Source organism: Plasmodium fragile, assembly GCF_000956335.1.
Source record: "Plasmodium fragile strain nilgiri unplaced genomic scaffold supercont1.113, whole genome shotgun sequence".
Lineage (NCBI taxonomy): Eukaryota > Apicomplexa > Aconoidasida > Haemosporida > Plasmodiidae > Plasmodium > Plasmodium fragile.
In genome coordinates this window covers 18,060-33,201 of record NW_012192693.1, presented here as the reverse complement: position 1 = coordinate 33,201, position 15,142 = coordinate 18,060, and the positions used below count along the sequence as shown (strand labels likewise).

Here is a 15,142-nt window from a genome sequence, read left to right as displayed (position 1 = left end):
ACAGACACACCCACATGTGATCATCCTCAGCCCGACATCACAGACAGCCCCACATGCGACACAGTCACGCACATACCCACATGTGAGGATCCTAAGCCCGAAATCACACAACCACCAGGCTCCGGTAACGCAGTCACAGACACACCCACATGTGATCATCCTCAGCCCGACATCACAGACATAACCACATCCCACACTACCACGTGGCTGCGTTGGATTGACCGCAGCAAAGATATTCTGCGGGCGTGCACGACGAAGCCGTGGTTTTTGCAATTAAAAGCGGATTGGAAACAACACCTGCGTGAGCACATGGTGGCACACCAGCATAACGCGCAGCGTGCCCTCGGTGAGCGTGGCCATATCCCATCCGTAGAGATGAAGAAAGATGCATGGAAACAATGGGTTGCCCAACTACATCGGCAAATGAGTGTATTTAGTGAAGAGGAGTGGTTCCAGCATTTGTTGCATCATGTAGAGGAGGCGACCGTCCCGGAAAAAGGCGAAGTACCTGGAGTGGAAAAAGGCATAGAAGTGGAACAAGTACTGGCAGCAGAACATATACTAAGAGTGAGAGATGTACCACGGCACAAACCACTCCATGAGCAATACTACCAGCAGAAACACTTAATTTCCAAATTGTGGATGCTCCTTCTCGCATCCGTAATCGAAGAATGCGAAATCGAGAGTAGTATGCAAGAGAAGGAGTTATATGTGGATGATCTATTGGCAAAGCTCTGACATTAGGATGACGGGGCACATGAATGGGAATAGCGCAATAACGCATGCTGACCGTAGACCACTTGTACTGCATTATGTGATATACGTCATATATTTCTTGTTTGCACTATTACATACCTTCTTTTTTTTTTTTGCTGCTCTGTTCTGCTTACTTCTGCTTACTTGTGCTTACATTTGCCGTGTTTTGTTCTTTTTCTGTGTAGTCAACTTCTATTAATATAACTATGGGGACACGGTGGTACACGTCCAATGCATATAACATGTAGATTTAAATGAATAATATGAAGGGGTAGAATTCTCCTTTATGGGAAGTTAATTATTAAAAGCTGAGCACGTGCATTCTAAGGGTATAGTGCAGAACACATATAGCATGCGCATACGCATTCCAGTATAAGGTGCTTGTCTCTCCGAGGAAACGCGGCCGCGTAAACCCATTGTCCGAGCACGCAGCCGCGTGTAAGAAGGAGGAGAGATTGTTTCTCCGAGCCACGTGGCCTGGTAAGCAGCATTCGACGAAGTAGCCGCGTGTAAGAACAAGGAGATTGTCTCTCCGAGCAAACGCGCTTCGACGACGTAGCCGGGTGTAACCACGATTCGACGAAGTAGAGGAGTGTAAGAAGGAGGAGAGATTGTCTCTCCGAGCACACGCGTCGACCACCGCGGCCGCGTGTAAGCCGCGGTTCTGCGAAGTAGCCGAGTGTACGAAGGAGGAGAGATTGTCTCTGCGAGCAAACGCGGCCGGGTAAGCAGGATTCGACGAAGGATTGTCCGAGTGACGCGGTCCCAGGAAGTAGCCGAGTGTAAGAAAGGAGGAGGATTGTCTCTCCGAGCAAACGTGGCCGGGTAAACGGGATTGTCGACGACGTAGCCGAGTGTAAGAAGGAGGAGAGAGATTGTCTCTCCGAGCAAACGCGGCTCGAGTGTAAGAACCAGCAGGGACCGGCCACCTGTAGTTTTTCCTATGCAATGTTGCTCTTGTTCTTCTTCCTGTATCTGCTGCTCCTGATACATGCTACATTCTACACCAGCGCTTAACATATACGAGCTGCATAAAATAAAGGAGCGCGTGGGATGATACGGTACCACGATTCCGATGTTGTAGACAAATTGCGTATGCTGATGACGACGAACTTATTCTATCCAATGCACGATAACGGGCGCAAGAGGAGTATGTGGAAAGAAAAACATGTGGGACGACCACGGAACAGAAGGGTAACGTGCGCGACGTGCTACATGCAACGTGCCACATGAATGTAAGGGTATAGTATGAATACGTTCTGTTAGAACGACTACTGCCTCGGTGTTCTTCTCACTCTGCCTCTGCTCCTCTGTCTGTTTAGAACAGATTAAGAGAACGAGAGGGGGTGAGGAAGAGAACTAGAACAATCTAGAAAAGACCTATAGTGTTCAGTAACATAATACATGCAGTAGGCAAAAGATGGATCCGCAGTTATGGATGGATTTCCTGAGGGTGCATGTTGCCAGAACAAGGCAAAAAATAAAGCCCGCGGAAGGAGAATTCGTAAGACAGAACGAATAAGTAGTTAAGAGGAAATATAAATAAGAAATGTGCAGCTACACTTGTAAATTAGTGAACACTCTATGCGTAATATATATAATTAAGAGTGATAAAACCTCATTACCATCTACAAAAATGAAAAATTAATGTAAAATGGTAAGATATGAATATTCGTGTAAAGTACAAATGAATGTAGGCCACATATACACATAGATACATATAAAATATCTTCATTGTAGAAAGCACTATTGAAAACTATAGAGAAGAATTTCGGAGAATTTATGCAACATATGGGTGACAGCAGTATGATTGAGGCTTATGGGTCCAATTGTAATAATGATGATCCGCATTACTGGGAACAACGTAAGAGTGCAGGACAAGGATCGAAAGTAATGATGACTAGGGAAGATAAAATTGTGTGCATGCTAATGACAGGCGCTTTGGCCTTCGTGAATGGGTGGGGCACAGTAGGAAAACCTAGGCAAGGAATTGCTGCAGATGAAAAAAAGGCAGAAACTTTTATAAAATGCGCACTGGCAAATATGTACATGTACATATTAGAGGAAACACGGTGTGATGCAAAATGGGGTATAGATTATGCCTGGTATGCAATGAACAAATTAGAGGGACTTCACCTAGAGAATTTAATTAAGGAACAGAAATGTAAAAGGGGGGCAGATGAATATGGGAAGAAAGCAGATGCACGCATCAGGGGCAGAATTAAGAATTTCCTAAAGTCTAATGGGGGAATGTTCGCAGGAATACAAGGGGGAACAGTAAAAACAGAGTGTGAGACAAAACTGACAACTCATAAGGAGGAGGAGGGGAAAGGGCACACAGAAATACAGGTGAAGACGAAGGATGCGAAGTACAATGAAAACGGTAAGGAAACACATTCGTGATGAATACAGATTCTTCAGTGACGTTGGTCTGTGGCAACACCTGAGTAAACACAACGGCGTCCATAAAAAAAAGAAAGCGGCAACAGAAAGGACGAACATTGGGATCGTTTATGAGAACAGCATGGCATCTCGCCCTTTGCTGTCATCCACTCGTCGCCCGTTTCATCCGATGCCAATGACGATGCCGTCGAACACGCGGCCCGGCCGACCACCACCCCTTTCTTCTTGTGTGTTCATGCATCTCGCTTTGTTTTAACAAATATCCACCCCTTCCCTGTTCTTAGGTAAACAACGAAAGGGCTCTTCCACCACATCAAAACCAGCCACGGCGACCGGAAGCGACGGCCACGCTGCCAAACCAGTAGCGGTGAAACCGGCATCACCACCCTCCCCGACGCCGGGGACGAGGACGACCAGACTCGGACCAGGAGACGATTGTCAAGGAGACAAAGTATGGGAATGGAAGCACAGGGAAATATACGTGCAGCTTGATTATAGTGTAAGTTAGGATAAGGGGAGCTGTCGGGAAATGGAACAGCCAGGAGAATTTATTCATACGCTTACATGCACATATGCGAGGGTGTACATGTGTTCAGGAGGCAACAGAGATCGTGCCATGGTATCATGGGTGCTCTCTTCCGTGTTGTTGTACACAATGTAGGCTGATCAATGGAACAAGATGAAGGACGTGTTGGATGACTTTATTAAATATTTGCAGGACAAGAATGATAACTTTGACGGGTACGGTGCCAACTGTAATAATGCAGGTTGGAATGATTTCACACAAGGGCAACACCATACGGGCCAGACAGTGGCGGACATGATGAGATGCAGGATCATGTCAGGAGCGCTGTGGTTTGCCAACGGTTGGGGGATCGGTGACAAGAGTGGTAAAGACAAGACCGGGGATGAGCAAAAATTGTACGAACAGCTAAGGTGTGAAGTGGCCCATGTTTTTGGGCACTTACTGAAAAATATGTACTGTAAAGATAAGACACCATGGCCAAGAGGTGTAGAATATGCTTATACAGCATTACAGAAGATGGGGAGAGGTGAACACGGCAAGGACGGATTACAGGGTCCCGTTGTGGAGGGAAGATGCACCATGTGTGGATACAAAGGTTACACGCACCATGTGCAAGCAGTAAATTTGCGAATAGCACAATGGTTAATGTGGGAAGGAGGACTATTGGGAGAAATACAAAAATTGGAGCAGGAAATGCCTTGTGAGCAGCATTGGCAAAAGTATATTACCCATGGGGCAAAGGCAGGGGATTCTATCGAAACAATTTTGACCACACCAGGAAAGGAGGAAAAGAAAAAACTGGACACGGCGATAGTGGAGACAGCACAGAAGGCCTTTGAGGGGGCGAAGGCCGCAGTAGAACGAGAACTTGAAAAACTGAAAGGTAAGAATACGACTATCGCCGCATGCGCCCGCACACGGCCCGCCACGTACCGTACGTTACAGATACGGATGGCACGAATATGGATGCCGCCACAACAGCACACACACGCACTCGCACAACAACACGCACGCGGCGGCGACGACGGCAACGCAACGGCCACAACATGCACGCACACGCGCACGGCCACAACAAAGCACACGCGGCGACGACAGCACCGGAGACGGACAGGACGAGGCACCGGATGAGGGAGAAGGGACAAGATGACGGCAAGGACGGCAAGGACGGCAAAGTACCTGCCACACCAGTCGCGGCGAAGCAGGCAGAAGCGGGATCGTGGTCTGGAACGAGGGTAACGGAGAAGACGAAATACACTGAGAGTGGCGCAAGCAACACACCCAGTGCAGCAAGTGGTCGCGGAACAGTCACTAGGCACGAACGGGATGCTGCGATGGATTTCTTAGTGAAAGTTCTAGTGAGTTATATAAATCGTAGACGCATAGGCGGGGAAGATGGGGAGCAGAATTATTATGTAGGTTCTTACAGGAGAAGTATTAAGGAGAGAGTGCAGCAGCCATATGCTCATATGATAACGCGCAATGGGAAGAATTCTTAAATAGGATATATATGGGAGCAGTGTGTATTGGACTAATAGATCACAAAACACAAAACAGAATTATATATGTTCAGGAACAACATGCATTTTAAGCAGTGTGTAAGAAATTTAAGACAAAATACAAAACGCAAACAACATGTATATGTTTATAACTATATGCTTATTGCGCAGTGTAGGATAAATTTTGGGCAGATATGAAGAATGTGTACGCACAATTTGTGAGACATATGGTGGAACAGGATCAGGGAATACCGTATGGGGAACTGTGTGAAACGGCAGAGAGGGATCATAATGAGGACCACAAGTTCACGGGTGACCGTGTGGTATGCGAGTTTATGTTGCGTGCGTTGTATTTTAAGCATGGGCTGCATGTGCCTGGCGCAGGCAGGAGTGTGCAGGGGCCTGAACACCACGCCACAAAAGCGGAACCATATATGACGTGCATCATAGTGAATGTATTTATACAGCACATATTGGGGGAAGTGTGCCTGGAAACACGGGGAGCACAGTATGCAGAAAAAGCTATATATGAATTATTGAAGCCCGACTCTGGGTTCCAGGAGAATGCTACGTGTGATGGTGTAAACTTGAGAAACACAACAGTAGCCGGGGGTAATTTAACGCAAAGAATAACAGCATGGATAAAGAACGAAAAGATAAAGTGGGGCGATACAGCATCTGCAGGAACATTAGACAATAAGTGTACAGCATGGACGGGAGAGGCACAGGATAAGACCGGAAAGAAAAACGAGGCCGTGGAAGAAGAAGAAATAAAGCAGAGAGTGGAAGCAGCCATAAGCACAGTAAAGCACACTATACAGGAAAACGAGGACGACATAAAAACGAAGGTAGTGCAAAGAATCCAACAGACACTATCCACACAGAATAGCAGTGCACAAGCACCTCCTGCCGATGCCGCGGACACACAATCAAGGGAACCGACAGGTAAGGACCGATGGGGAGAAAGCACGAATACGCCCCGCACACGAACACGAATACCGACCGTACTGCCGAATGTGGATGCCGCCATCACAACAACAACGCACACGGCAGCCAGAACAGCACAGCAAACGACGTCGCTGACGTTGAGCGGCGGCGGCCCCCGTGTAGAACAGTGTGGAGCGGCGACGGCGAGCATGTAGCGGAGGCGACGAGCGCCCGAGATGACAGCAACAACATAAAAGTTGTACTGCTACCATCTAGTCCAAGTTCACCGAGTGCGCCCCCCTTTCTTCCTGTCTTTGTCCTCTTCTAACAACGTGCGCGCTCTCTAACACCGTGCCGCCCCTACCCTGCCGCTACCTGACCGCACCGTCTCGAGCCCCTTCTTTCTGTACCACTTGTGTCGTTTTTTTGTATCATATTTTTACCATGTTTCTTCCTTATTGCAGCCGCCGCAGCCAAACCGGCGGCGACGAAGCCGGCAACAACTAAACCGGTAGCACAACCAGACGGGGCAAAGAAAGAAGAGAAGACATCGTCACCATCACCATCACCAGGGTTAGAACCAGTAGGAAGGGCAGATCCATCGGCAGCAGAGAATGGGGGGTCGCAACCTCAGGCACCTGAATCTCCAGTATTACCAGCACGACCACCACCACCACCTCCCCCTCCATCAAGGACACCATCAACAGAGAACAATGGAAAGACCCAGGATAAGAGTGATCATAAGGCTACAGGAAGCTCAGGAGCTGCAGGAGTAGGAACAAGCGTATCCACCACAACGGACCCCGAACTAGGTACTGTTACAATAACTACAAAGATTACTACTATACCCTATAATCCTACAACAGGTGTCAACCCAGCCGACCTGGAAAAAATGGCTGATGAACAGGAGAAGGGGAAAATGAGTAAGACATAAGAAAAAAGGCACGCATGCCACCATGATGAGCGCGCACGGAAAAAAAATAAAACAACTAAACCACATTTCCGGAGAGAGAGGCAGAGAGATAGCGACAGCCGCGGCAGCGGCCGCGGGATGTAGACCTTGACGTCGACAGACAGACACGCACACACTGTGTGTGTTGCGTGTTGTGTGTGGGAGACACAGCGAGTCTTTTCCCGGAGTGGCACCGCAACCACCGTTCGTCTCCCCCACGCCTGCCTCCGTCCCCTCCGTCCCCTCCGTCCCCGCCGTCCCCGTGGCACCCATCGTGCCGACCGCGGTCCGCCAACCTGCAGCGACGCCTGCCTCGTCGCCCGTGGCACCAATGCTGCCGACCGCGGCCGACGAAGCATGGTCAACCATATTCATCTAGAGCACAACTTCAATTTCCTCCCATATTTCTTCCATTAAACCTTTGCTCAGGAACACAGAAACCAGATAGTGTGTCCACGGGGGATCCACAGCGTACGACAGTTAATGTCCAGGTGGAACCACCAGTAACACCCGTACCGGAGTTAAAATCACCCGTACCATCGGCACAGGAGGAAACTAAGGAACCATCCGTATCAACAGCAGTACAAGGGGAAGCTACAACAGCAAACTCTGGACAACCAAAATCTAATGAAGAAGGAAACACACCACAGGTACCTGTGCCAGGATCCGGCGGCGGCCTGGGTGGCGCACCGCCCTCAGGAGGTGGTGCAACTGGCGCAGGTGGGGGCGTAAGTGGAAGTTCCTCATCCTCTCCTTCAGCACCCTCCAGTCCAGGTTCCACTGGTCACCACACCCCTGGTTCCTCCGGATCCGCATCTCCATCTACCCCGCACACTCCTCAGATTCCTTCCACTGCCCAGAATGATCAGCCTGCACAGAACAAACCAGGAGAAGGCGCAGTAGCTGCTGCCGTACTCACCTGGCAGGACCTTATCCCGTACACCCCTGCGATCATTCCCGCGGTGGTTGGTATTGGAATCATTGCGTTTTTCCTATGGAAGGTAAGTACACACGCCAATGCGGGCATGCCGCATGTGCAGGATGTTTATACCTCTGAACATCCCGACGGGCTCCAATATATGATCGTGCTAACACAAATACACTCCTACACCCGCGTTCATTCCTTTTATCCTACCGTCCTCACCCTGCTCTTTACCCCCCTTTTTCTTTGCTTAGTATTTTGCGCACCTCGCCCCACGACGACGAACATATCGAACCGTTCGTGACGTGCCGTCACCGCCACTCGACGAAGAAATATTGCAACATCTACAACGCGGCGCAGCGCCACCCGATTACGGGTACACGATGGTTAAGGTCACGCAACCTGCGTCAATATCCGGTAGAGCACGCCCCCCGCGCGTGAATCGCCGCACAATCATCGAGCTACATCTAGAAGTGCTCAACGAATGTGAAGCAACCGAATGGGAAAACGTCAAAGACGACTATTTGCACACACTCGTTGAACAGGTTATGGGGGCTAACAACGGACATAGTAGTTACCCGGCGTCTTCTTCGAACGAGGAATCGACAACCCACCATTCGACAAGCCACACCCGCCTAACGCGGGATCCCACCGAAACGGATTCATGTCCACCAAACGAAGACGACCCCGATCCACCCACTGATTCCGACGAACCTGATGCATGGAGTTGTATGGACCCTATACAGTTACCAACGGACCCTTGTCAACCTCATGACCCCGATGTATGGAGTTGTATGGAAACCATACAGGTAGCAACGGACCCATGTCCACCTAACGCAGAGGACTCCGATCCATGGAAGTGTATGGAAACCATACAGTTAGCAACGGACCCTTCTGCTTCTAACGAAGAGGACCCCGATCCATGGAGTTGTATGGAAACCATGCAGTTCGCAACGGACACTTCTCCACCGAATGAAGACGACCCATGGAGTTGTATAGAAACGATAGAGTTAGAAGAAGAGGGGACGCCTGCTCTCTTTCCATATTCTTCCCCGGGGAATGAAAGCCCGATCCCCTACCACAGTAATTGGATTAACTGGATTGACCGCAACAAACGCATATTGCGGGCGTGCACGACGCAGCCGTGGTTTTTGCAATTGAAATCGGATTGGAAACAATACCTGCGTGAGCACATTGCGGCAAACGAAGACAACGGAGTATACGGGCAGCGTGCACTCGGTCAGCACGCCAACATCCCATCCGTAGAGATTAAGAAAGATGCCTGGAAACAGTGGGTCGTGAAGCAACATAACGACATGGCAAAGTACATCGAAAAAGATTGGTTTAGGCCTTTGTTGAATAGTGTAGAGGAGGAGACAGAATCGCACAAAGGCGAAGTACCTGGAGTACAAAAACACTTAGAAGTGGACAAAGTAATGGCCGCAGAAGATGTGCTCAGACTGCGACATGTACCACGCACGCAACTGCATAAGCAACCTTACATGAACAAGCCGTTAACCGCTAAAATATGGATACTGATCCTGGCATTAGTCATAGAACAGTGCAAGCTCGAGAGCCGTCTGCAGGAGACGGAGTTATATGTGGATGCACTACTGGACAAGCTCTGACATTCGGCTGACGGCGCATATGAATGGGAAATAACGCATGCTGACCGTACACCACTTTTACTTCATTATGTGATATAATATACTTCTACTTTACATTATTCTATACATTCCTTTTTTTTTTTCTGCTCTGTTCTGCTTACTTGTGCTTACTTTGTGCTTTGTTTTGTTCTTTTTCTGTGTAGTCCACTTCTTTTAACATGACCCTATGCACAGGGTGGTACAGGTCAAATGCATATAAAACGTAGATTTAAATGAATACTATGAAGGGCTACAATTCTCCTTTATGTGAAGTTAATTATTAACAGATGCGCACGTGCATTCGACGCGTATATTGCAGAACAAATATAGCATGCGCATACGCATTCGAGTATAAGGAGAGATTGTCTCTGCGAGGAAACGCGGCCGCGTAAACCCATTGTCCGAGTAACGGCTTTCGACGAAGTAGCCGAGTGTACGAAGCATTAGACGAAAGACTGTCCGAGTGTAAGAACGCGCACAGATTGTCTCTCCGAGCACACGCGGCCGGGTAAACGGGATTGTCCGCGGACGTACCCCAGTGTAACAAGGAGGAGACATTGTCTCTCCGAGCAAACGCGGCCGCGTAAACCGCATCGTAGCCGAGTGTAAGAAGGTACACATTGTTTCTCCGAGCAAACGCGGGCGCGTAAACCGCATTGTCGTCGACTGCAAGAAGGTGCACATTGTCTCTCCGAGCAAACGCGTGGACCAACGCGGCCGGTCCGCGTGCAAGACAGATTCGACTAAGGATTGTCCGAGTGAAGCGGTTCGATTACGGCGTTCGAGTAAACGATTCGACGAAGTAGCCGCGGGAGGGACGGCGGCCACGACGGCAGAAGAATGGATGTTGTTATACTGCGGTTTTGCGGTGTACGCACAGAGAGAAAGTGTGTGTGTCAAGGTGTTTAGTGGACAACGATGTAGACACGCGGGCGGGGGTGTATATTCATGACGCGTTGCGCGTACTATTTTTTCTATTTTTTCTGGTCTTTCTTTCTTTTTTTTTTTTTGTTGTCTCCGCTGTTTTTACTTTTTTATTATTATTTACGCGGGCGACATTGTTCATGTGTGGAAGAGCCAGAGTCTTCTCGAGATTGTGTAGAAGATGTTGTTATGCATTTGTACAGGTATGATGTGTGTCGTGCAATTGTTTGTTTTTTTTTTTTTTAGGTAATTTATTTCTAACTTATTTTTGTTCTTCTTTTTACTCGTATTTATTATTTTTCGTTGTGCAACTCCGCGTTATGTATGTAAGGATACGGAGTATATATGTGTATATGTTTAGATAGGTTATATGAATTGATGCATATATACCCCCTGTTCAAGTGTAGAATATTGTTGAGGTTGCAACCACGTTAATGAGTACTGCATATAGAGGATTCTATTGGATACGTAGACCTTGTGAGTAATGCAGTAGCGCAAGATATGCAGAACGCTATACGCATTCTGCCAGCACTGATCTTTTCTATGTTGTTATGATGCGACAAAAATGGCGACAGAGTTAGCGAACATATTGAGAGCGTATGCGACGCTTAGGCACCTGACGACGGATACTGCGATTTATCAGGTAATTTCCTATACATACACGCCGAGTGTGGCGCTGTGCACAAGCCAGCACATATGTGTTTATAAGAGCAGCATACTAAAGCGTAGCAGCATGTCGGACATGTGCGTGCTTCATATGTACCGCATACGGCACATTTACATGTAACAGGCAGGAAGGGACAGATATATTTAGATGATTGCAACGGTTCGTGAATAATACTGTGCGACCACATATATATGTGCATTGTGTTAACCACAGGGACATTTATGGAAGGATATGCAATACCAAATGCGGCTTTTTATTAAGCATATGGACGGAGATAGTGAGTACCACAATGCTAAGAACTGTGAGAATGCATACTGGGAGCATCCAACAGAACATGGCAAGACACACCAACCACAAAGGAAGATGGATCGGCGAACAGAAAGAGTTATATGCAGACTCATGAAGCAAGGGATATATTTTGCGAACGCATGGACTCAGGAAGTAAAGACCAACATAGAGGACAACTCCGAGAACGATAAGGAAATTAAGGGGTTAATGAGATGCACCATAGCGCATATATACCAAGATATACTCAGGACATATGCATGCGAGGGTTGGTGGGGCACATATTACGCATGGTGGGTGGTGGACCAAATATCGGGCGCGTTAAAGGACACATTGGGGGAAAACCATTGTAAGCGCGGTATGTATAAGGAAATCGAATTAGGGCACTGGCCCATGAGGAATCAGATGAAGAAATGGCTAAAGCAGAATGCACAGATGCAGGAGAAACTTGCGCAGGAACAAATAGGCGATGACTGTAAGGGAGCACAGGTAAAGCTAGAGGTCGGGAAGACACAGGAGGAAAAAGACAAGAACAAGGACAAACAAACGAAAGATGAAGTAAAGCAGCAGGTCACAAAAATTTTGCAAGAAGTGGAGGAAGAGATGAAGAACGAGGAGAAACAATTGAGGGGGTCAACTGCGAAAGCACCCAAGTACCCTTCTGTGGGCGAAGAAGACGAAAAAAAGGATGCCGAGATAGAGGAACACATAAAACACGCAGTAGAGCACGCGGGAGACGCATTACAGAAAGTAATCGTTATTCCCGCCTCCGGCGCACGCGCCACCGGAACAACCCAGCAAACGCCAGGTAAGGACCGATGGGAGAAAGCACCAATACGGCTGCACACGAATATTACGAATACGACCCGTATGGCCCATATGGATGCCGCCACAACAAAACCACGCGCCCGCGGCGGAAAAGCACGGTCCCTTCGTTGAGCTGAGCACAGCGGCGGCCACGAATATGTAGAGACCACGACGGTAGCGGTAGCGGTTGAGGAGCGGACGCATATGAGTGGCCAGGGCAGCGGGACGGCGGACGACATGACGGCAACAACAAATAAAAGTTGTACTGCTACCATGCAGCCGACCCAGTCGACCGAGTTCACCGAGTACGCAGTCAACCTCACTGTGCGCTTGATGCCGCCTGACCCAGTTCACCGAGTCTTACCCCGACCCACTGCATCGACCCACTGCATCGAGCCGGACCGTACCCTGTCGCTACCTGACCCCATCGTCGCGCCCCGTCGTCGAGCCGGACCGTGCGCTGCCGCTGCCTGACCGAACCGTCCCGGCCCCTTCTTTCTGTACCACTTGTGTCCTTTTTTGTATCATTTTGTCGTGTATCTTCCTTGCTTTATTTGCAGAGACGGAGAAGACAAGCACGGACAACACGGCAAACACTCCATCGGCACCATCCGTGCCGCCCGGACCAAAGGGACGATCAGAGGACTCAAAAGCAGGGCAACCACAAGCACCGGCATCCCCACCCGCGCCAGGGGAAGAAGGAACCCAACCTGTTACTGGTGCTGCAAGACCCAAGGGACCACACGAACAATCAGGTGAGGCACAGTGCCAGGCGAGTCTTCGGCCGGCTGCAGCCAGTTCCGGTGGTATTGTTATAAGTACCGCATGTACATCCGATGCAGATTTAGGAGGAGGAAAAAAAGTCAACGCTGCTATTGCCCACGGTAACGCATTTCGAGAGCACACATACAAAAGAACCGTTCAATACACATACAAGAGGACACAAAAAAAAAAGAAACAACTTTTCCGGAGACAGAGAGGGAGAGACACCACGGAGCGAGAGAAACCAAACGTCGAATGAGAATGCAAACGGCAGACCCGCGGCCCGTAGAGAGCGACGTAGAGACATCGACAGACAGACAGACACACTGTCTGTGTGTGTGCTGTGTGGGAGACAGAGAGAGAGTCTTTTCCCGGAGTGGCACAGTAACCACCGTTCGCACTGTGGCACCAATGGTGCCGACCATCAGCGGCGGACCATTTGCCCAACCGACCGTGGGCAAAACCATCCGAAACATAACTTCAGTTTCATCACATCCTTCTTCCTTCCCTTTCCCTGTCTCCCCATTCACCAAATGTTCAGGCGATAACGTGCCCGATGGAGGCAGTGGCGGAAATGATGACCCCCCTCTTCTCAATCCACCCAAACCAAAACCGAACCCGAACCCAGATCAATCGGGGAGCAGCCCCGGCGGCGGCGGCCAAGGTAGCGAGGTAACGGTTCCTACCAATAATCAGGCTGCTCCGCATACACCACACAATGCGGGCAGTGGACCAGGCGACTTCACTTTAGACATAGCACTTCCAACAGGAGGGGGCGACGTGGGCGGATCATATGGAACAGGTCCAACACCAGGTCCAAAGGGGAACCCTCCGCACAATGTGGAACACGATGGCCCCTTCTTCCCCGATCTAACCGCCGACGTCCTTACCGCCACTACTCCCGTTCTGTTTTTTCTCACTTCCGTCATCGTGGCCCTTCTGGGTTATTCCCTTTGGAAGGTAAGTATATACGACAATGCGGGCATGCCCCATGTGCAAGATGTTTATACCTCAGAAACTCCCTACGGGCTACAATATATGATCGTTCTAATCCATATATGCCCCTACACCCGTGTTCATTCCTTTTATGCTACCGTCCTCACCCTCCTCTTTACCCCCCTTTTTCTGCTTAGTACTTTGCGTACCTCGCCAAACGCCGACGAAAATACCGAACCGTTCGTGACGTGCCGTCACCGCCATTCGACGAAGACATATTGGCGCATCTACAACGAGGCGACCTGCCGCCACCCGCTTACGGGTACACAATGGTTACGCAACCTGCGGCAACACGCGGCCGCCGACGACGCCCACCACGCGTGCATACGCGCACGATCATCGAGCTACATCTAGAAGTGCTCAACGAATGTGAAGTGGCGGAATGGAATACGGTGAAAGAGGACTATTGGCAGATACTCGTTGACGCGTTTATGGGGGACGGCCATGGGCATAGTAGTTCCGTGCACGTTCCTACCTCGCACGCCGCTTTAGCAACCCACGATTCGACAACCCGCGCTCCACGCACTGACTTCGACGGCACAGATCCATGTCCACTGAACGACCCCGATCCATGGAGTTGTATGGAATCCATACAGTTACCAACGGACCGTGCTCCGCCTAACGAAGATGATCCATGGAGTTGTATGGAACACATACAGTTAGCACCGGACCCTTGTCCACCTAACGAAGATGACCCCGATCCATGGAGTTGTATGGACACCATACATCCCGAAAAACAACAGCGTCCCTCTACTGGTCCCGCGCACGCGACGTCGGACTGCATCCATTGGATCCCGTGGATTGACCGCCACACGCACCTATTGCAGCAGTGCACGACGCAGCCGTGGTTTTTGCAATTAAAAGCGGATTGGAAACAATACCAGCGTGAGCACATTGCGGCAAACGAAGACAACGCAGTATGCCGGCATAGTGAATTCGGTGAAGCGGCCACGCCGCCGATGAAGAAACTGCGGTTGTGGAAACAATGGGTTTCCCAACAACATCGGCACATGAGTACATACACGGAAGAGCAGTGGTTCCAGCATTTGTTGAATAGTGCAGAGGAGGCGACA

General features: G+C 49.5%; 3 protein-coding genes across 3 annotated transcripts in view; all 3 read left to right on the top strand.

The window, feature by feature from the left end:
* Positions 1-738, top strand: part of AK88_05298 (uncharacterized protein) — a gene marked incomplete at both ends in the record, with an annotated part of 3,070 nt that extends 2,332 nt beyond the window's left edge. The window contains 2 exons of the mRNA XM_012482900.1: positions 44-124; positions 374-738. Coding sequence (XP_012338323.1) covers positions 44-124; positions 374-738 — 446 coding nt within the window. The remainder of the gene's footprint in view (positions 1-43; positions 125-373) is intronic.
* Positions 739-2,547: 1,809 nt separating this feature from the next.
* Positions 2,548-9,610, top strand: AK88_05297 (uncharacterized protein; the record flags this gene model as incomplete). The annotated part of the gene is made up of 9 exons (XM_012482899.1): positions 2,548-3,139; positions 3,444-3,658; positions 3,821-4,568; positions 4,781-5,097; positions 5,358-6,126; positions 6,573-7,031; positions 7,490-7,780; positions 7,820-8,061; positions 8,237-9,610. 9 exons carry the CDS (start codon positions 2,548-2,550, stop codon positions 9,608-9,610), a joined length of 5,007 nt encoding a protein of 1,668 aa, XP_012338322.1.
* Positions 9,611-11,462: 1,852 nt separating this feature from the next.
* Positions 11,463-14,256, top strand: AK88_05296 (uncharacterized protein; the record flags this gene model as incomplete). Its single annotated transcript, XM_012482898.1, has 4 exons — positions 11,463-12,312; positions 12,872-13,066; positions 13,615-14,016; positions 14,207-14,256. 4 exons carry the CDS (start codon positions 11,463-11,465, stop codon positions 14,254-14,256), a joined length of 1,497 nt encoding a protein of 498 aa, XP_012338321.1.
* Between the last annotated feature and the right edge of the window lie 886 nt (positions 14,257-15,142).